The following is a 23,207-nucleotide window of genomic DNA, read 5'->3' as shown; positions in this document are numbered from 1 at the left end:
GGTATCCGTTGTACATAGCTGGCACACGGCAGGTCCGATATCTTATTCCGGAAAATTCAAAGAAGAAAGATATTTTCAAGTACAGGGTGAGGTTACCACCTTATCTCACCTGCTCTCAGTGTGTTCTTCAATGGACTTATTACACGGGTGAGTAGGAAATATTAATTTTATTTAGTTAATATTATTAATATTATTTCAGTCAATTATATATGTAAGTTAAATATTAATTTTGTGAATTCAAAAAATATTATTTGTTGGAACACAAAACATCCCCTCATAACTTGAATTATCATTTTCTACTTTCCATGTAATTTTCAAAATATATCGACCGATTCTAAACTATTCACGGATATTCGAAATTTTCGATTTTTTAAGTTTTTTTTTAATGATTAATAAAGAATGTCATGATTGGTCAAAAACTTTTGAAATTATTTTAAGGTCTTACCTAAACAATTGTTCTTACACACTACAGTAATTAAAAAATATTAAAACTACAAACACAATTTTTTTTTAAATGTTTAAAGTTAAAATGTTGACCGTATTTAATATAATATATTAAACGCTATTTTTTGTAGGTATATTAAATTATTTACCTTGCTATATAATACATAATTATTTTGAAAATTGCTAATACTTTTAAACATTTATTAGAATAATTTATCATTGTTTGTTAAACTTGTATTTCAAAATGTAATTAAAATCAACCACAAATTTGTTAGGTTCTGATGATTTTGTAGTCACTATGAGGTATCGTTTCATAATACAAAGTTTATTTAAGTCAGTACAAGTTTAAGAAATAAGAATGATAGGTTAAATGACACTATGTTATATGCTTTATTAGTTACGCGCTTGTAAGTATTAAACTAATTGAGAATATGTATTAATTTCTCAAGAAAAAGTAAATACTTAATTTACAAGTGTATAAGATATAAATTGTGTATAAAAGCTTCAGTTGAAATAATCTTCACGATTTTAGTTTCAACAATTATTTAGATTACAATTTGTTAAATTAATTGCATTTATCAGAGATAACATTGGATGATGAGAGTAAAAAAATTAAAATTTTATTTTCCATAGATTAGGTAATAAAAATGCATTCATGTTTGATAACTTTTACAAATAAAACAATAAAAATAATATAATATTAGTATGTATTGCACATGCGGTTTTAAGTAAATAATCTTGATAACCAGACAAACTTAAATTATTCTAAAACTTTTTTTTTACTTATTTAAAAATAAAAGTAAACAGTTTTTGAGTTACTATTTTAAGTTTACAAAGAAATTTATTCTTTCTTGATTATTACAATTGTGTACATAATTCCGGGTCACAACTTTGGTATAAACTTCAATTTTATTTCCTCTAAAAATATTTATAGCACGTTTATGAACTTATTTTTTGAATTAATACATTGTGTGTCTACATAATTTGTTTTATCTATTATGTGCGAGTACACAGAATTATTCAATAAAATGTATATATGAAAATATTTATAACGCTTAAAAAAAGCAAGTTTGCTAATGAACATAAAATATTACATTTTTTGTCTTATACTTAAAAGCTTATACTCTTTAAGCTTATCTAAATGTATTGTTATTTTCAAATTAACTTAAAATAAATCTTTTATTTTGTACAAAGAAAACTTGAAATATTGTTGTGATGAATCAATTCTCGAAAAGGAATAAAAATATTTTTAAAATATAAAAATATGAAATATATTAAATATTTAGCAGAGATAAAATTATATCATGGTAATTTATTCCTGGAAAATTAAATTTATTCTCGAAAAATAATCGTCTATAATTTTATCATAATGATTTTTTATTGGATTGTAAATTAATTAATTATTTATGAACTGAAGTGTAATTTACTTTTTTTAATTCAAATACGGTCCGAAACAATTTAGGTAATACAAATATTTTATCAAATAGGAATTACGCTGTTTCAGAAAGAAGTGGATTGCGTATATGCATACAAATAATATTTATCTAGTAAAAAAAAGATTTATACTCCGTTAAAGTAATACCTATGCCAATAAAATAATTTATTCACACTCAGCCCTTGATGTACCATTTATCTACTTCAATTAAATAAATATGATTACAAAATTAAGGATGGGAAATCTAGGTACAGTAGTAAGTACACCATCGTCGTGTAAATCGTAAATGTGTATGTATTTGGATGTCCTATGTATTTTTCAATTTGGTAATGTGTTAAATTAAAATTAGCACTGAAAAATAATTTGAATAATATTTACTATTTAGTCAAAACTTCTTAAAAATAAAGACAATATTGCAAAAATTAATGATTTACTAGGGTAATAATACAAAATTAATAACAGAATAATCATCGTAACACGGGGTATTGTGTAGACAATTTAGCAACACCAATGCCGTGGGTGTTTTAAGTTTTTCAATGAAATAATTAGCAACAGTTATTTTTTAAATAAAATAAAAAAATATTTATCAGTTTTACTGATCAGTAACATATTATATTGAAATTCTCACTACTCGAGACTTTCTTATATAATAACTAGTATAGGTTGTATTTATACGCATAAGTATTATTTATAGTCTAGAAAATATTTTCTTACCATCATTTTATTTTGCTGATCAGCTAAGCAGTGAATAGTTTAATGATTGTGTTCATATATCGGTATATTATTTTCTAATATACCATTCGGAGAATCCGCCTTGATATCCAAAACCAAACACTAAACTTTTACACCAGAAAAAAACCAAACAAGAGACCACGTCATTATATTGTGTACTTACTTAAATAAACTACATTCGCGTAATTGTTTCTAAATCGTAAATGTTACATGATATATTACCTACCTACTATAATAATACTAATTATATCGGAATTCCCATTTCAGGAATCTAATAAAATATTTTATAGTTAATAATTAACGGATCACGGTTTTATGTGATATTGAAAGTTGTGCAAGAACGGTATGTTCGCCATCTGCGGCTACCATCGTTTTAGGTTGAGCGGAAGAGACGATGTTGTTCCGGGAGGGATTTACTCGAGTACCGTACGTCGTGCTATAGAATAAATTAACAATAAATATTAGTCACTATTGTTATGTTTTTATGTTATTATTTTGTGTTTTGTTATTTTGTCATATTATTATGTCATTAGCAGCGAAGTGCTTTGTAAACTTATTCTAATACAACTGCGGTCATAGCTAGCACTCAAGCAAACAAAGTACACATCCACATGATTTTGTACCAAATACACTGTTAAATAATAATTTACGACTTCATATTGTACTTAGATATTTTGTTATTTAATTTATTTAGTTTAAACATTATTTCGAACCGTATAGGAATAACTGCGAGTAAATTAGGTTATGTCTTAGGCGTTAAGTGTATTTCTTTAATTTCCCAATTCTTTAAATAATTTCCGTGAGTTAATTGTGTTATATTTTATTGAAATCGTACTTAACTAGTTAGTAGGTTGAACTTTGGAAATTCACATTGATTATTACATGTATCAAATAATAGTATGAAGTGTCAAAATTGTTCGGACCTGTAGTATGGTAATTGGTAAGTAATATTACCACATTGATATGTGCCTATGAATACAAACCAAATAAATTTCCAAATCATATTAATTACATGTTTGGGTAATATGTTTTCTATTAGATCGAAGGTAGTCAATATTATAGTCCTTTAAAGTGTACATATGTAAAACATTATATGCATGTTTGTACAGATATTAATTTTAAAGAATTTAAGTCGTCATTAGAAGGAAAAGTAATATTCTATACACTAAAAACTTTTTATTCGCAATTTCGAGGACTAGAGAGGAGTGTGCAAATTTTGACGTGATCATCTTTGTTGATTCAAAGAATTGATATTATTATAAAAAGTATAATAAACCTAGAGGTACGCGGAGATGACGCCTAAAATAAATTGGAATATTAATTGTTTATTAATAGTTATACACTTATACACAATGGAAAGTTAATATTTCAGTTTGACACGATGCATATTTTAATTTCAAATCTGGATCTAGTTAATTGATTTCGAGTGAAAATATAATATTTCCTTTCGTACTTACCTACTCTCATCGGAACTTACCAGGTATTGTCAATTATATTTGTTATTGCAGTATACCTGTAGCAGTGTACCTGCGCATAGACGATAGAATATAACACAATGTCATGACGACCGGGTAGTGGCCAATGCAATAATCTTGTCAGAAGAGTCGCCATGAAAATGAAAATATTGTGATCCCCCACCCCTCAAATATGAAAATTTCGTAGTCTACATAGTACATAATAACCATCACCGTCAAACGTTCCAAAAACCTAATACCCAGACTGCCCCTCACCCCTGGAAAGTGTGCCACCGACGAATAATAATATATAATTATTTTATTAACGTTATTCTGGTGGCATTAAAAACTCACTGGATGTTATTGTTTTTAACACACGTTCGATGCACGTGTGAGCTCGTATCGTCTCGGCGGTAATCGTAATGCGTTTGTTCACAGGTAACATGTGGGGCAAATGCGACAACGGGACGGAAGGATTGGGCTGTGGGCTACCGGAAACGTTCCGGAACTGTGCGGACGTCAAAATTGTGACCAGCACGTCGGGTCTACCACCGCAGTTCATACACAACAGGCCGCAGCAGCACTACTACAGTTCGGCTCTCCGGGGCGACGACTTACGGATAGCGCCGCAGATTTATTACCCACTTGTGGTCAAGTACGTTGCGCTCGCGTGCCGCCGTCGATTTGTCGATTGGGTTTTTTTTCTTTTTTTACGCTAAACAAACACACACACACACACGCGCACATTATAATATGCTGAAAACAAGGTTAATGATATTATTGCTATCCCTCGCCGCACTCAGGGGATCGGGGCTGTATGAAAATTGATTGCAGGGGGAAGATTCGAATTTACAATAAAAAAATATCAAATTTACTGACTTGAACAATATATATATATTGTCAAGAACATAATATTATATGCATAGGTTTATTGAAAATTGAGTTTGCGGGTAGTCGGAGGTGTTCTGATAGTTGGAAAAGGACGTATTTAGTTTTATCTTTTCATTGCGCTTTTTTGTATGAATATTCAACTAAATATATATAATTTAATAGTTGGGTTAGTATAGTTTAATATACTATTGTAAAACATATGTACAAAGTACTTATGACTTCTTTACATACGTATACAAAACAATAAAATCTTTTAAATTTGATATTATACACACGCAATTCAGTCATAGTAAAGTTAGGTACCTATGTTGTTAAAATAATCCAGACGATGTAAGTTGTGTAAATGTGTATTGAGTGTGTAAATTTGTGTAGATAAACAAAGTTAGCCTATTAAAATGTATATGTGGATAGTATATGTACATGAACTTACACCATGTTTAACTAGTTTAATTGAAAAATTAATTGAATTTCAGTTTTAAATATTTCATCTTCTGTAAAACGAATCAAATCTGTAATAATATTTTTAATTTATTTAAACGTACATAGTTTTCCCTTCATAATATAACAGATAATACAAAGTATATTAATTTTTTATCCAATGAATAATGAAAACAATGTTGTCCAATAATTTACGGATTTCGGTGACTGTTTATTTTCGACAGTATTGACGCTGGTGTCTCAGTATCTGACTCGTTAAAACACGATCGGAAAATAACGGAGGAGTATGCTTAGGATTGATTTGTTTATCTTTTTCCTTTTCCTACTTTATGCCTTATACTGAATTAAATATAGTAATAATAATAATAATTTATGTTTTTCTTCGTCACGCCGATGCAATGTATAAGGCACGAAATAATACGTCGGTTATTTTTTTTCGAAATCGTTAATTTTGTTCACGCGTCCCACTCGTCCAGTTTACGGCCGTGATTATCTACGGACGATGACGAGCGTTGACATTTTTATGGTATTATTAATTTTGTTATATATAACAATGTTATTTTATGGCTATTCGTTTTGTACTGTCAAATGTAAATAAACAAATGCTGTTAAAATAATTTTTTTTTTGACAATCAATACGTAACAAACTACATTTGTATAATAGTTAAACATACATCCAAGGTATACCTGTTTATTTTGATACACTATTTATACTCCAATAAAATATTTAATGGGATCCATAGTTGATGTGAATAACCTTATTATATGACTGAAACAGATATAGAGATACTTCTTTAAACATTTTCCCCCCCATTTTAATTTATAAATACGCATTTAATTTCATCAATATTAATTAGGTATAAAATACTTAAACATGTCTTATAAATTATTAAAATTTAATAAAACTCATTTAAATTCTACATTTACAAACATTTTCAAAGGAAAGTTTCAAAATTTAAGTAGGAAATTACTTTATATTTAATTAATTTCATGTACGAGTGAAAACAGTAGCTCAAGTTATAAGTTTCTACTCTGCAAAAGCTTTTTGTGGTTATATATATATTAATATATTTGTCACTTTCCAGCTTTCAGTAGCAGCTATACATTTTCACTAAGTAGCAATTCGAAAATATTTATTTTAATAGAATAATTAATAAAACATTTTACTTCATAGAGTTGAGTTTTCTTTTTTTTACAATAATTATTAAAAATGTAAACCATTCTTCATACAATATTAATATTCTAAACTGATTGTTTGATTTATTATTCATACGTAGTTTCAAATTAATGTTGTAGGTATACTAAATAAATATTTATTATGTTTTACTAGTTAACTTTTTTTATTTAAATGTTTTACTTGGCCTCTTAATCAATCTTACAAAATATTATATGCATATAAGTTAGCATTATAACAATCCACACTTAATAAAATACAAAATAAATTAAATTACCGTTTTCGTGGATAATAAATGTTTAATTCCGTTAAAATAAGTACGAAATAAATATTTGAAATCGTTTATGATGTATTAATTTTATTAATATTTTATTATTAATTTTATTTTAGAATTATCAATAAACTTTTTACTAATCAATAATTATTTTTTTACAATTTATTTACCTATTCTTAACAATATTATTTTTGCATAATTATTTTCAAGATCAAGTTCTGTGTTATTCTTCATCAATTTACTTAAAAATAATGGTATATTTCATTATCATTTGAGTTATATCATACTAGTAATACACATTGCTATAAGCTCAGTACAAAAATCATTTTTCCTTTACTGTACCAATTAATTATGAATCAGTTAAAATTAAAAACTAACAATGTTACATACATCATTTCTAAATAATCAACTTAGAAATATTTATTTAGTAGGTAAAAAGTTAAAGTAATAATTCAGAGTAAAATGTTTTAAAAGTACGCAAAGATAATTCAAAATGTCAACTTACAAATGCTAAGAATACATGACTGTATTTTAATATATTCAGAGTTTCTCCACTTTTGTTGGTCTTAATAAAGTTTACAATACATAAAAATATGCATAAATAAATAAAATCATATTTTAACGAATAATAATTCATTTTTGTTAGTGACTCGAGACTCAGGTAAATTGTTAATGCCGGAAACTTTTTTAATACTATGGAAATGAATGCTATTCAAAAGTTTTTTAAACTTATAATAAAGTCAGTATTAACTAATATGGCCTTCTGGTGATTTATTGGTTTTATTTTCAGAACAAGTTTCTGAAAAATACAATTCCATATTTCCATGTCATATTAAAAACAATAACATTTTTAATTATTAATGGATATCAATTGGCCTTAATCGAGTATGATAAAGCGTATAATGTTCTTGAATTTTTTCTACGTTTTCTTTTATCATAATGAAATAAAATATATAATCGAGAACAATTACGTTACAAAATTTATATAAGTTACCACATTATTCGTGTTTGCTCAATTTTGTTTTCGTGGTGAAGCATTACCAATATTAACACACCTGCTAAAATGTCAAAGTAGTAGTTTCCGTATAATATTACATTATTATTTTCTTAAAAAATATCTCTGATAAAAACAAGATTATTTAATGCATTTCAGAATTTGGTTAGACATTAAAGAATTTTAATTTATATTCCAATTTAAATCTTTCGGTTTTTTATTTCTATGAAATAATAATAATAATAAACTTTTTGATTTTATATTCATGTAAAATTGTTTGAATATTATTGCTGAAAATGTTTTGCATACTTTTATACATTTTGTCGGAACTGGACGATTAAATAGTTTTTCATATAATACACAGTATTATATAAATTTGAATTAAACCAAACGGCAAGAAAATAAATGAATATTTATATTTTTTATATTTTAGCTTTAAAAACCATTATATAATAATAATAACATGTTTAATATAATTTTCTTATCTCTGAAAGGAACTATATACGTTTCAATATTTGTTTGTTAAAAATGGGATTTGTTACAATTCACAGTAAGTGTATGTGAACTTAAGCAGTTAAACCCTATGAAATTTGAAAATATAAAGTTAACCCGACTTATTAGTTATTACACACAAAAGCATTTTAAGTGGTTACAGAGTAAAGACAACATAGTATTATCATTATATTTTTTGATCACGAAACATAATGCTATTGAGAACTGTCTCTACAAACAAAATGAAAATATTTACGATAATATCTTTTGACCCATTTTACACGAAAATAAAAACCTAGATATATAATATATATTATTACATTTATATTATTGTACTCATATATTATATGAGTATAAATTATCAACTGATTTATATTATAATATAATGTAGGTGCTGTTTATAATTTACAGTAGCTAGTAAAACAAATCGGAAAAACTAAACAAAACAATATCATGTATTATTTATTACAATGTTTATTTTTTAATTAAATAAAGTAGCAATATATAGGTAGTAGTTGATAGTATTATATCCATCATAATATTCATAGTAGTTTTTTTGTATTCATTCAATATTATTTTTAAATTTCAATATTTTACTATCCACAATGAAAACATTTTTATATATTTTATACTTTTCATTTTGCGCAGACTAACCTATTTTCAACCAAATCCATTGTACATTAAGAATACACTCCATGTTTATTATTTTTTTTTTTTATCATAACCGACTGTAAGATAACGAAGAATTATTTTGATTTTATTCAAACAAATTTCATCTTTTCAAATAAACAGAGTAGATATGTTTATTCACTGCATATTATAATATAAATGTTTACTTTTAATTTAGGGCCCAAGTATGTGTCGCAACGCAAAAGTATCGTATTGTTCCCGGCATGGACAAATGGTGTGAAAACAATTGTGTAAACTTTCCGTCAAACTGCCCTGAAGAATTTTGCACTTGTCCGTGAGTTTCGTTATGGCGTACTACTGGTGTCATTTGTTTTTAAAATATTTGAGCTAATTACATATCGGTTTGTTATATTTTCAGAGAACAATGCACTGGAATCGGCGAAATAAAAGGATTACCCGGTGCTGATGAATACTGCCAGGACCAATGTATTGTCTATGGAGCAAAGTGCCCGAAAAAGCGGTGTGTCTGCTATTAACCTGATTAGACTTCTGATTTGTACAGTTCTTGAACAAAAAATATACATACATAATTAGCTTTTTTGCTCTATTTGCCAATAACACGTGTTTATTTATTTATTCCGTTATCCGATTGATAAATATCTAGTTTACATTTAAAATAACAGAGCGTTTAAGAAAATTTTAAGACTTTCAACAAAACTTTTCCACATTATATTACTCGAAAATTAAAAACCGAATTATACATCAAGAATTTGACCATTATTGTGTTTTACCGGAGGCGGTCAAATGATTTTTTCATGGAGGGGGGTGGGGCTTTTTTTTGATATACCTACACAATATTTTGATAGTTAAAAATATAATTTATGGTTACTGTAATATAAGTTATTATTTGTAAAAAAGGTCATGAGGGATGACCTCCTCACCCGGATTGACCACCACTGTATCGTACCTAGCTCGAAATGTGTATAAATGTCAACTTGTAAAATAATGTTAATAATATGATTTAACTGTACTATGTACTTAATACTATGTACGTTGTAGGTACTTTGGAAATATATTTAGAGAACCATCAGTACCTACAGTGTATCGCACAAAGGCAAATGTATCCCAGTCATACATATTTAAGTACATACAAAGTTTAAATATTAAAGCATCATTGCAATTCTAAAATAAATAGTGTTTTAAATTTGAATAAAGTCATGACTACAAATATTATTACAGTAAAAAGTATTGCATAACTATGGCATTTGACGAATAATGAATATCTATATTTTATTATTTTATTACATTTTTATTATACTTCAATATGTACAATTTATTTTTATCTCGGTATTCCAAATAATAGTTAACCATGTCATACTCTTAAATTGATATTAGTAGTTTTGTTTTTCAAGTTCATATTTCGTTAAACTTTCACATAACAAAAAATGACATCACAAAGTTTTGTATTCTTTTTAATTATTTTCCCCCTTTTTACCTACCTAGTATGCTTGTTGTTTCATTTATCAGTGTGATGTTTATAGAGTACATTATGTGTAACGGAAAATCATTTATTTACTTGTCAGTAACAACTGTCAAAATTAGTTAATGATGTATTATGTACTCTAGCTTTGTAACATATATTTTTACTTTCATATATTAAATCGGAGATCCTTACTACTACTAATTTAGAATTTACAGAGTTGCGATTAATTATTCTGTGATTTATCGAAGAAATTAAAGTTGCTGGACGAAGTTTCCACTTTAAAACCCCTTTTAATCTGACAGTTTTAAATTCAATAAATCTTTAAAAGTTTATTTTTTGAACAATTTGTCAATTCATTTGAAATAACGCATTTCTATAATAATTATTTTTTTTTAACAGTTAAATAGATCCATAATACAGTGAAACTTTAAAAATTATTATAATCTCAACTATATAAACTCTTTTATGAAAAAAAAAAAAAAAAATGTTTTAATTGTTGGTGGTTTTGTAAATTGCACCTGTATAATTCGTTTTTATTATATTTTATATACCATGTAGGGTTAAAATATTAACATTTTTCAAAATCATAAAAGTTATAGGTACTTACTTCTTTATTTTATTAAGATTATTAAGAGTATGTTTATTAGCACACAGCACCTGCACATAAAAACAAATAGTATGGAGAAAACTTCAATAAATATATCGTTATTGCTGCAACATAACATTAAATTATTAATTAAAATATTAGTTTGACTTGCAATTATATTGTTTTATTATTGTACGTAGAAAACATCATTGTTTATGATCAATGATCTTTAATAACACATTTAATAAAATGTGTATCTATGTACCCACCTGGAGCTTTGAAATACTACGACACTAGTTGATTCTATAAGTAGTCATATTTATAAAAATGTAATTACATTTTTTTAAACTTTTATTTCAGAAAATTTTTTAGATGGTATTCATTATTGGTTAAACTTATCTACTCATTAAATTTTTATGATTTATTAAAAATGGGTTTTGCACACAATACTAAGAACATGCAGGGTTCAGTTGTCACGAAAAAATCACATTTTTATCACTTATTTTATTTTTATGTTTTGTGGCGTGATTGGTATCTGTTTCGTAACAGTATACAGTATAATTACTTCAGTAGGTAAATTCATTTATTCTTAAATAACCGAAATCGTCCACGTTAGATAATTAACCTAACCTAATTAAATGAGAGAATTATGTTATTTATCCTGATGAATATACTAAAATTGAAAAATAATAATAATTGTAATATTCGTTATACGAGTTTTAATTAGTTTTTATTTCTTGGAATAATTATATTGGCTCTATTATTATAAAGAATATTGATTTGATACGGATTGCGAGAATAGTAGGACCGCTGTAAACGCAAATGTGACAATATAGAATGGTACCTACATATGATTTTATTTGGTGCAAGTAATTAATTCTCGACAATTTTTCTTCTTTAAAAACATGTTTGAAAATACTAATTGAAAATGTATTAGTATAACTGATCCAATTCAACAAAATGAGTGAGTTCAAAAACTAAAAAACCTAAGTTGATGTTTTTTTTTTTATTGATCTATTATGTTCTTGCGTTATTTACGCATTTTATGGTATTACTTTTTTTAGTATAATGAAAATAAAACTTTACAGTGCTCCGTAGCTATATATTTACTGTTTGTATACTATAATGAAATTGTATGAAACAAAATAGTTTTCATTTCATATATTTTTGTGTATATATTGTTATAATATTATGCATTCATTTATTATGCTATAAGCTGTTATAATAAAACCCGTTTGTAGAATAAAAATACATCAATGCAGTATGTAGATAAATTCAGCATGTACAAGCAGAAATTGTTTTGTTTATGAGTCGTTGTACATAAATGTTAAGATATTTTTATTCAAATTTATAATTGGCCATATTATGTCACAACTTAAGTACAATATATTGTGAATTTATCACGATGGTGAAGTTAAAGTTCATCCACCAACTCCACGCTGGTCTAATTAATATTTGTAGATTAATATTGCAAATTAAGTTTTATAATTTGTAGACTGCAACTGCTTGGTAGAAACGGTATTTTTTCTCTGCAGGGATGGGAGGGCATCGTCACTGTATCTTTGAGGATTTTTTTTAAATGAATAAAAATCCCTGATATATAACTCATAATTTTAGACGATTGTTATTTCCATTTTCTTTTACTACTTACGCACAAACAACTAAAAACCTTTAAAAGGAGTATTCATTCAAATAATCATATAAAATATGTAGGGTACCATTGGGTTCTTTTTTATTTTCCAACATTCATGCATATATTATGATATAGTACTTCATTCTGCTTATCATTAGTACTTATTGCACCTAGCAGTAAAAATTGTAAAAATAATTATGTTAAATAAAATATTGTTTTTAATAATTTAAAGGTCAGGTAATAATTTGTATATTTTGATTTGTTTTTAAACATGTTAACTTTAATAATATTATGTCAGCATAATGAACTCCGTTAAAATAACGAGCTAAATATGCATTGAAAAAATTATTACATTAAATTGATATAAATCAAAGTTATATGGGATAAGAATTTATTTCATTAATCAAGTGATTTATTTGTTCGCTAACACAGTTTAAATTTAATCATATTTCTTCGATAAAAATAATCTGACAAATACATGCAATAAATTTTACTATCCAGCCCAATAACTATAAAATAGTTTTTATAAAAATGAAAAATATGAAATGTAAATAGTTACAGAGGGGTATTGATTGAAGTATTATTTTGTATATTTTGTCATAATAATAAAAGATTCAATATAAAATATTGTTTACATCGTATTAATAATAAAACTATTTTATTACTTTTCTAAGTTCTTTATTGTTAATTTGAATAGATATAACGTATAATTGGATTCGAGTTGTACACTATTTAGCACTCGTTTATTATATGCTTTTAGTTATGTCAATAACTTTAACGAGAAAATCGCAAACAGCTTTTAGTAAAATTAAAACCGAGAATAGTTTCTGTCTATATTATTTATGGTATGAGTGACGTCCTAAGGAGCATAATAAATTGTATAATACAACTTCTTAATAAATAACATTGAATTCGTTGAGTTGTCCCGACAAAGTGTCATACATTTATTTTAATAATATTTTTAAAAATAATAAATGAAATTAATGTTTGTTTACCTAATGCACATCCATCAATGTCACTAATATTATTACTCTGGTTTTTTTTTTTAAATATTATTTTTTTGTAATTATTCTTAGATTAATTTTCAGTTTTCGTTTATTTGACAATTTTAAAAATTACTTTTTTGTACATTTAAATGTTAAATTAGTTATTTTCATTAAATATTGTTGTTGATATTTGTTTTAACAAAATGTAAATATTATAGTTATATTATATTATGTTAAGTATTCCAAAACTTTTATATTATTATATATTCTAATATTACATAGAAAGTACCCATTAATTTTTATATTTCCTCGTAAATTCATTATTTTATTCCTTTAAAACTTAAAAATTAAGATAAAAATAGTTATTAATAAAAATAAAAATTTTATTTATGATTCAGTAATTTTTTGTTCCATTTTAAAATAATTATTTACACTGTTAAACTAATAACACAGAAGCATATCAATTTCAAAAATTTTCAATTTCTTCTTAAAAAATTTAAATTATTGTTTGTAGGTACTTTATTTTCTTCGCTAAACTTTAAACCATTATTTTCGGATACCAACTTGCAACTTCATTAATTAAGTTTACCATTATACGTTAGGTTTTATCATCAATCAATGAAACGTCAACTGCAAATATAAACCAACTTTTCTTTCAATTGCCAAATGTATTATTAATTTTATAATTTTTAGTTGTACTATAATATAAAAAGTATAATAACGTTTTTAATCTGTGAAATACGGTAGCATAAAATAAAAGTACATTGTACACATTTAACTATTTTAATTTTACTATTTTAGGGAATAAAAAATATTTACATTTTCTGAACATAACTATTAATGTCGTATAGTTGTCATGACCTTTTAAATAATATAGGATCAATTATAAATAATAGGATCAATGGGATGAAAATTAAGTGTACAATGTTGAAAAGATGATTTGATTCATTTCTCCAATAAATATCAGATAACTACAATTTTGTTATTAAAAGCAAATTAAACTTAAAATAAATATATTAATAATTGGTATTTGAAAGAAATGTCAATTAATGCCACCTTATCTGACACAAATACGTCGCTTGGTCAATGATTTGTGGAACACTTAGGCCCTTATTTTGAATGTCTTGGATGATGAAATAAAAAAAATTGTTTATATAATAATTAGGTAATATTGAGAAAAAATCTTCAATAATTGTATATGAATAAGTGGAAAATTGAAAAACTTTTAAATTTTAAATTATCTAAAATTTTAACAACTACTATTATGATAAATAATTATTTAGATTAACTGTAAATAACATATTTTTCTCTTTTCTCTCTGTTTATTAAATATAATATGATAATTGGTGTAAATTTTCTCTTTCTCATTGTATTTTATGATATAATAATTACTATTAACTTACAATTTTTATAATTATTAGTTAATTAATATTGTTATAGTAAATTAACCAAGTCACCATAGGTATTTTACTTTGTACGTAAACATGTATTTTAAAAATTGGGCTTATTTATAGTAATAAAACTCTCCATCTCCAACAGAAGGTTTGCTTATAAAAGATAGATAAATCATTTATTTTGACCTTATGTAAATTCAAAACATAAATATGATTTTGATTCGATAAAAAAAAAATAATGCGGTTTATATTGTTTGATAATATTGACTTCAACATGAATAATTGATTAAATGATTACATTTTTCAAATGAATAAAATATTTTTTGGAAAATATTCGGTGAAAGTTTTCAAGAGAAAACTATTTAATAAAAACGTTAAAAGTAATTACACAACATTTTATAATTAAAAATATACGTAAATTGAGCATTCTGTGTATTCTCATAAATTTCTAAAAATTGAATTCATTTTTGAATGAAGTAATATAAAGAAATAAGATAACTCAGGTAAAATGTAATTTAGAAAACAAATAAAATAATTTGAAGAGTATAATACATACATTCAATAAAATAACCTAGTTTGAGAACAATATAATTTTATATTTACAAATTCGTGTCTTATAAAATATTTAACATTGACATAGTAAATATTTTCGTTTTTTGAACTGGTATATTACTTTTTATTTTTAACAGAAAATAAAACGTTTATTTCATTTTTCTGTACTGTAAATTTCACAATAAAATGCAAGCATTAAATATTTAAAAATTAAATTACATTCATTATGAATTATCGTAACATACAATTGACAGTTATTTAATATTTTAATGTGTACGTACAATATAATTATTATTTCTTACAAAAAAAAATAATGTGCTTTATCGATTCAAATTGGTACAACTAAATTGAGTTGTTAATTTTTAAGCCATTATATTGTATAATAAATATATATAATAATAAATTGTATCTGTCCATTTATAATTTTAATATTATGTTATATATTTTAGAAATTATTATAAGTATTAATTATTGAAAATAAATCATTTTTACTTCTTTTGTTCATACGATTAATCCAACTAGACATATATTATTATAGTGGCTTACCTTATACATACCATTGATTAAAAATATTTCTGCTGTCATATTGTTGTATAGCTGTAGAGAATGATGTTAAAGTTGTAAAAAATAATACAGGTTAACGTCGTGAACACAATTATGTCCATAACAATATAGCTTATAATTATTTATTATTATAAACAGCTATAGTCGACAAAAAGCAGAATGCTACTATCGAAATTCTCCTGATAAATCGATTATTTAAAGTATTTGTTGCACCATCTGGATTTTACATTTTCGTGAGATAAGAAAAAATTTAATTCTATCTCAAACATAGTGAAATATCTTAAAATATATAAATCTTTTTTAATGACTAGACTAGTTATGTCACCACTTTCAAATTCACCTAAAGTCCCGTTGGCGAAATTAATTAATTTATTAGACTGTTCTAATTTGTAAATGGGCTATAATGTGTTGGCCAGCCATGTTGTCCTCATGTAGATGCAAACGATGGTTTTCGTTCACGTAAACTTGAAAGTTCTGATTTTTTCTAGTCCAATGGAAAAAAACAGTTCCTAATATTACTTCTTTAATAGTTTATGGTTAGTGCACGATAAGAAAATGGTGATTAATAGACGAACCTTTAAATTACTAACTGAAAAGATTTTAATCAAATTTAAACGAAGACCTTACTAATGAATGTACGAAGTAAGTTATAAAATATGCAAAATGTAATTAGAAATAAATAAATAATACATCTTACACTGTATTTGGATCAAGGACGTTATTAGTTAGATATTTTACAATTTTTTTTTTTTATTAAATATCTTTATGCCGGTGCTCAAGAAGAACAGTGAAAAAGCTTAACATTTGTATGCATTAATATAATAATACCTTATTAACACAACTAATATGTCTCGTGCCATTGAGTTTTATATTAAATAGTTTAAATTATTTAACTAAAATGATTTTTAACGATACTTCAATATGTTACTTTTAATCAATATATTCTTAATGCAGAGTTGTACTCTGTTAAAGTAATTGGCAAAGTTATTTAAAGTTTCTAGACATTTTTATATTGTATAACAAATACCTATGTAATATTGTTTGTGATATTAAATTGAATTACAAGTATATAAGTATGTAGTATGCAGTCTATAGTCAGGTTAGGTCAGCAAGTAAATCCACCTACGAACAACTTGTAATTTGACAAATCGAAATTAAATTAAATTGTTTAAACTTTATAACATTTTCATATGTGTAATGTATTTATTGTATATTAATATAATACATATTTGTATTATACTAAGATATACTTAAAGATATCATTTTTTTATTATTTTAAATCAAGGTAGGTATACAATTTAAATAACTATTTAAAAGATACCTCGTAAATTGTAGTAATTAGGAAATTTATTTTTAATCATCTACTATGGCTTATGTTTTTTATATGATTCCTGAAATTAGAAGATATATTTATCAAAATTAAGGGGATGAATAAAGATATTAGATAATACACCAATAACCCCTATAATGACCATTGAAAAAAAAAATATTGTTAGTATATATATTAAATATATTTACTAACTACAGTGTACATTGCATTAAAATATTCAAGCTCGTCCAAAAAATATTTGTCCATGGCTAATACTTATATAATTATTTCAGAAATGTTCTACTTGATTAGATTAATTATTAATAATTCGTAAATTATCAATAATAACTCTTAAGCACACTCCCTTTACTTTACTATACAATCGTATATATTTTAATATAATCTATTTATATATATATATATATACATATGAACTTCACTTGACTGATTCTTCATATCCTAAACTAAATTTGTTAAGTTATAGATAATTAAATTCATATAAAATTAGTTCTAGATTTGTCTCTCTTCAACTCTTCTGATTTATAAATTACATCACATTATTGTCTTATCTATCTTTTTATATTATGATTTAAGATTGTGATTATAACTACTCCACAGATGTTGCTAACATTTCCGTTCTCCTCAGATGGAAAGAATACGAATCTATATACATTTGTGCGCTTCCGAAATAGTTTCATAGTTTAGTTTTAATTTTAATAAAATAGTATTTTAAACATCAACATTAGGTATATTGATATATCAACGATAGATACGATTGTGTATCACAATGATTCGATAATATAATATAATAATTTTTATTATTTCATCTTTAAATCTGTATAATTTTAAAATAAAATGTTTAATCTGAGACTGATTAATCTATGAACAGCTGAATATGTGATAGCTAAAGACCTATTATTTTCTTGGCACTTACAATTAAATTACAAATTATCTTTTATTCTTGTATAATGATAAAGTCGATATTGACTTATAATAACACTAAACATATTTAATAAAATCTGCCATACACAAATTTGAATAAAAGATTGAACTTAAGAATCAGAATAAGTGTAATTAGTTGAGTACAATTTCGGATTATTATAAATAATTTTAATTAACGAATGAATGCTTGTAGATAAAACATTGATATGCTTGCAGAAGTATGTAAATCTCTACACAGAGATACCACTTTATGTGAAAACCGACGTTAATGATAATTAAATAACTCTGAGCATTTTAATAACCAATATATTTATTAAATTATGTCAATTTTTAACTTTCTAGTTTAAGTTTATGGTCAAAATATACAAAATAATATTTAAAATAGTCAAATTTTTTCAAAGATAAATATACTCGCTAGGATAATTTAAACGTATACTATTTAGAAGTATGCACATAATGATAAGTCAGGACTTGTGTAATGTGAAACTAAATGTGAAATAAATACTTTGGTTTTAATAAAACTAAATTCTTAGCTTTAACTAAATTTAATTGTAAATTATTATTATCATACCATGATTATCATCGTCATCATCATTATCGAAGTTTGACAATTATTAGCTTTCTTTAATAAATTATCATTGTTATGAATACTAATTAGAATAATTATGTTATCAGCACAGATTTAATTACAATATTTTGAATGTAGTTTTGTTTGTGTTTAATAATTTTTAACGTGTAATTCATACAAAAACTCTCAATAATAATAAAAAAAATATTTTAACCATTATTCACTTATAAAATGCTCAAAAAAATTGAATGATTTCTGTATCAGTATAAAAATTAAAATATAGGTATAAAATATTGTTTACACGTACAATTTAATTTCATATATAGAACATATACATTAATATAATATGATATTACTGAATAAACATATTTATTTTTGAGTTATGATAAAATACAATAATGATGTATATTTTTTGTAATTATAAATGATTTTGTACAATTATGACGCGTGATTGTACTGATTGTTGACTATTTAGGCATACTAATGCCGACGATGAAATATTATCAAAATGTCATACATTTAACTAATTTACTTCTATATATTTTATTCAAATTTATGTCTTGGTGTTGAACGACTACCTAAAAAGGTCAACTACGTTTTAGAAGATAATATTAAGTATATTTTGTGATATTTATGTACTATAAATCATATTTTCATATCAAATACTAATCACAAACACTGTTATCATGGCTAGTCTATCTTGACACTGTTAAATAAATCATTTGACGTTCATACAATTATTCGAAGAGAAAAATCTATTAAAAATAATGTGCTATCATTCTTTTTACTTAAATAAAAATCATCATAAAAATAGTAGTTGATTTTGATATTTTTCTATATTATAAAGTTTAAAGGACAGAATTGTGTTTTTGAACTTAAATGTTATTAGAATATTTGAATATTTGACATGAACATTATCATATTTTGAATTAAATACAACACCGTCAGAAGTGTTTTTGCTTTACTTGTAGGCATACGTTGAACTTAAGTAGTCCAGTATAAAATAAATATATTAGGCAACCATAAAATAAAAAATGATTGAGTTGATATAATTAGATGGATATTCAAAAATAAATTGTCAACCTGGATTAGTAGGTGTATACGAAATGATAAATAAATAATAACAATTATACAAAAAAAATCCCAAAGTATAATATTATTAGATATTAGCGTGAAACTAATATAAGTTTACAATACATAGACAATTAATATAGCCAGATGTCGTCGATTTCAATGAAATGAATAATTATCAAAGTTTCCTATCCAAATAAAATCCGATATATTTTTAATGTGTTACATTTATTTTATTTTAATCAATAAAGGTGTATGATATCTAACATTGTACTTAAGTAAACTTAGAAATGGTTAAAAATAAAATTTTGATTTTATATTTATTATATATTATTACGTGTTAAATTATACTACAAAAAACATGGTTATATAATGATGTGGTTATAACTTAATATAATATACAATAGAAAACAAGTGTAACAAATAAGACAGGTGGCGGATATTGCCAAATTTACTGTCCCAAGTGTTTTTCATTTGTATCGGATTGAATTTGAAATCAATGTTGAATCATCGCAGTCAAAAGTGGTTCTGAAAAAAACTCAGATTAATATTTAATAGTATTGTATATATATTGAGTTTATAATGCTTTTACATCGCTTCAATATTTTTCAGTACAAGAAAGTACTGAAGAATTCGAAAAATGAGTACAGTACCAAAATGCAATTTCCAATCTATAGATTGAATTACTTTAAACTTTTGGGTTTTTTTATTTCACGAAATACTGCTTAAAGAAAAAAAATAATATTACCAGTGTAAACCCAATTCTTTGCATACCTCAAACTTGACGGATTCTATAATATATGAGCCATAAAAAAAAATTGTTGTTGGTCCTTAATTCTCATCATATTATGCTACTAATTATCATAAACAAAAACTGTAATTAAAAAGCAAAAATACAAATACATATTTGCTATTAATTTTTGATTCGGTGGATTTGACTGTGATGAAGATTTAAATTCAAGGATATCATCAATAGTAATTAAGGTCATCAATGGATCAAACCATAACAGGAAGTTTGTACATTAATGTCCTTATTCTGATCCGGTTAAAGCCTTGAATGATAAATACGTTTGGAGTTATTAATTATTAGTATCGTACGGCAATTGTACATTATGTCTTAAAATAAATCAGTTATGTCTTTTATGGAAAAAGACGTAGGTACTTATCCACATTCGTTTTGATAAACCGCCAATATACGCATACCAGAGGGCCAATTCGACCATATTACGTTTATTTTTAATCCCTCCGTCCTGCGGACTAATTATAATTTCAGAAATAACTATAAATCCTCAACCATTCATTGTACATGCAACATTGTAGACGCTTATATTTTCCAGTCGTCAATTTATTTCATTATTACCTCATGTAGAATAAATAATTTTATTATTATCTTGACCAGAGCTTAGCAAAAAAAATTCGCTTTACCTTGCAAAACATCTTTTTTATTATAACTTTAAGTTTTTCAATCTTTGAAATATTTCCTTACAAAAGGATAATCAGTTCTTTTAAGTAATTTAAAAGTTGTTGTAAAGTTACGTCCAAACTTAAAATAAAATGTTATTGACAATTATTATGTGTACAGTTTAATTTTAATTAAAATAAACAAAGAAAAGTAATTTAAAAAAACTTTGTATGAATAAAATGTTTCACTTCAATGGCTCTTCTATTTGAATTATTTTTTTCTTATAAAAATGAGAATACTAATAAATAATATTGTTGTTTCTATAAAAATGTCATTCAATCATATTTATTCATTCTAAAGCTCCTAAAATATTTAATAAGACTTTAATAGGTTTGGTTGAACATTGTATAAATTATACTTATTAAAAATAATTATAGTCAAATTCTATTTACAGTAATTTTTACTGCCTATTGAATTATTTTCTTATTTTACTTATATCACCTAGGTAATAATAATATTATGCACTAGAATAAATACATTAAAAAAAAAAGTAAAACCATTAATAAGACAACTGAATATTTTACACAAATATACAATATTCCAACTAAAAATACATTTCGAATAATGCTTGTACTTTGTTCTTGAGATTTTGAATGTATGTTTTCAGTCCATATTCAAACAGACTACAACTTTATACAAACATTACTTAAATCTCCCTCCAAGATGTTTGTTTTGTGTTTCATTAGTGATTTGTTCGTGATTCTGTAATTCGTAGTTAGAAATTAATTGTGCCCCAAAGGCATATAATAAATTACTAAGAATAATTAAATAAATATAACCTATGAACAATATTACTATGTTGTTCACTATAAAAATTGTATCTTTTAAATTATATACAATAGCGTATAATATTTCCAAGATAATTAACTAAAAAATATTTAACCATAGCTATTTAGAAATTGGAATTTTATAATACTAGTATATGGAATCATGAAGCAGTAATATTCATATGGAGTTATTGATAGGGTAGATAATATTTTAATATACCATAAAGTTATAATTTAGGGAAACAATATCGAGATGCGAGATATCTTAAATCGGCGTGTGAAACGAATAAGGCAATATCTAATTTTCTGAATTTTTAAGAAGAAGCTGTTAAAAGACAGATTTCAAATTCTATCAGCCTAAATAATTGTTGATAACATCTCACCACATTTTTCCTACTTGAGTGTTGAACCTTAAACAAAAATTTGAATACCGTTTAGATTTTTTTTTTTTTTTAATTTCTAGATTTACAAAGAGTTAAGTTCGATTATATACATAATGCTTTAATTCGAAGAAACACTATTTTTGAAGAAAAAATAGATGAATTGATCAAGTTACAAAAAAGAAAAAAAATGTGGTAATTGTTGTATTTATTGAATATTGACTGCTCAACAATATAATGTAATATATATTACCTTCAAATTGAAATATTTTATTATTATCTATATATTTAGAATTTTTAATGACGATAAAAAACAATTTACTGTATAATAACTATGTGGATACATGCTATAATATAGTGAGATAATACTACTTTCAACAATATTAATAAACACATTTTATTTAATGTTTATTATAATACTATACAATTATTGATTTCAATGTTTCTATTATTTTAGTATGAGTTATATTATGTAACCACTCCGACACTTCAATCAATGATTTATTTGTCATTGGTTTGGCACCGATTAGATTTTATACAAGGTAAGTGTCT

At 24.7% G+C, this 23,207-nt stretch overlaps 1 protein-coding gene across 4 annotated transcripts in view; it reads left to right on the top strand.

The window, feature by feature from the left end:
• The window catches only part of LOC111033934, a 31,638-nt gene extending 22,062 nt beyond the window's left edge, over positions 1 to 9,576 (top strand). For all 4 annotated transcript variants that reach the window (XM_022314894.1, XM_022314895.1, XM_022314892.1 and 1 more), the window contains 4 exons: positions 2 to 147; positions 4,504 to 4,720; positions 9,176 to 9,292; positions 9,377 to 9,576. In XM_022314894.1, the coding sequence (XP_022170586.1) occupies positions 2 to 147; positions 4,504 to 4,720; positions 9,176 to 9,292; positions 9,377 to 9,494 (598 nt within the window). In that variant the 3' untranslated portion in view covers positions 9,495 to 9,576. The remainder of the gene's footprint in view (position 1; positions 148 to 4,503; positions 4,721 to 9,175; positions 9,293 to 9,376) is intronic.
• Positions 9,577 to 23,207: the final 13,631 nt, after the last annotated feature.

The sequence above is a fragment of the Myzus persicae genome, unplaced genomic scaffold (genome assembly GCF_001856785.1).
Source record: "Myzus persicae strain clone G006 unplaced genomic scaffold, MPER_G0061.0, whole genome shotgun sequence".
NCBI lineage: Eukaryota > Metazoa > Arthropoda > Insecta > Hemiptera > Aphididae > Myzus > Myzus persicae.
Note: the sequence above shows the minus strand (reverse complement) of the source record. Positions and strands in the feature narration are given on the sequence as shown.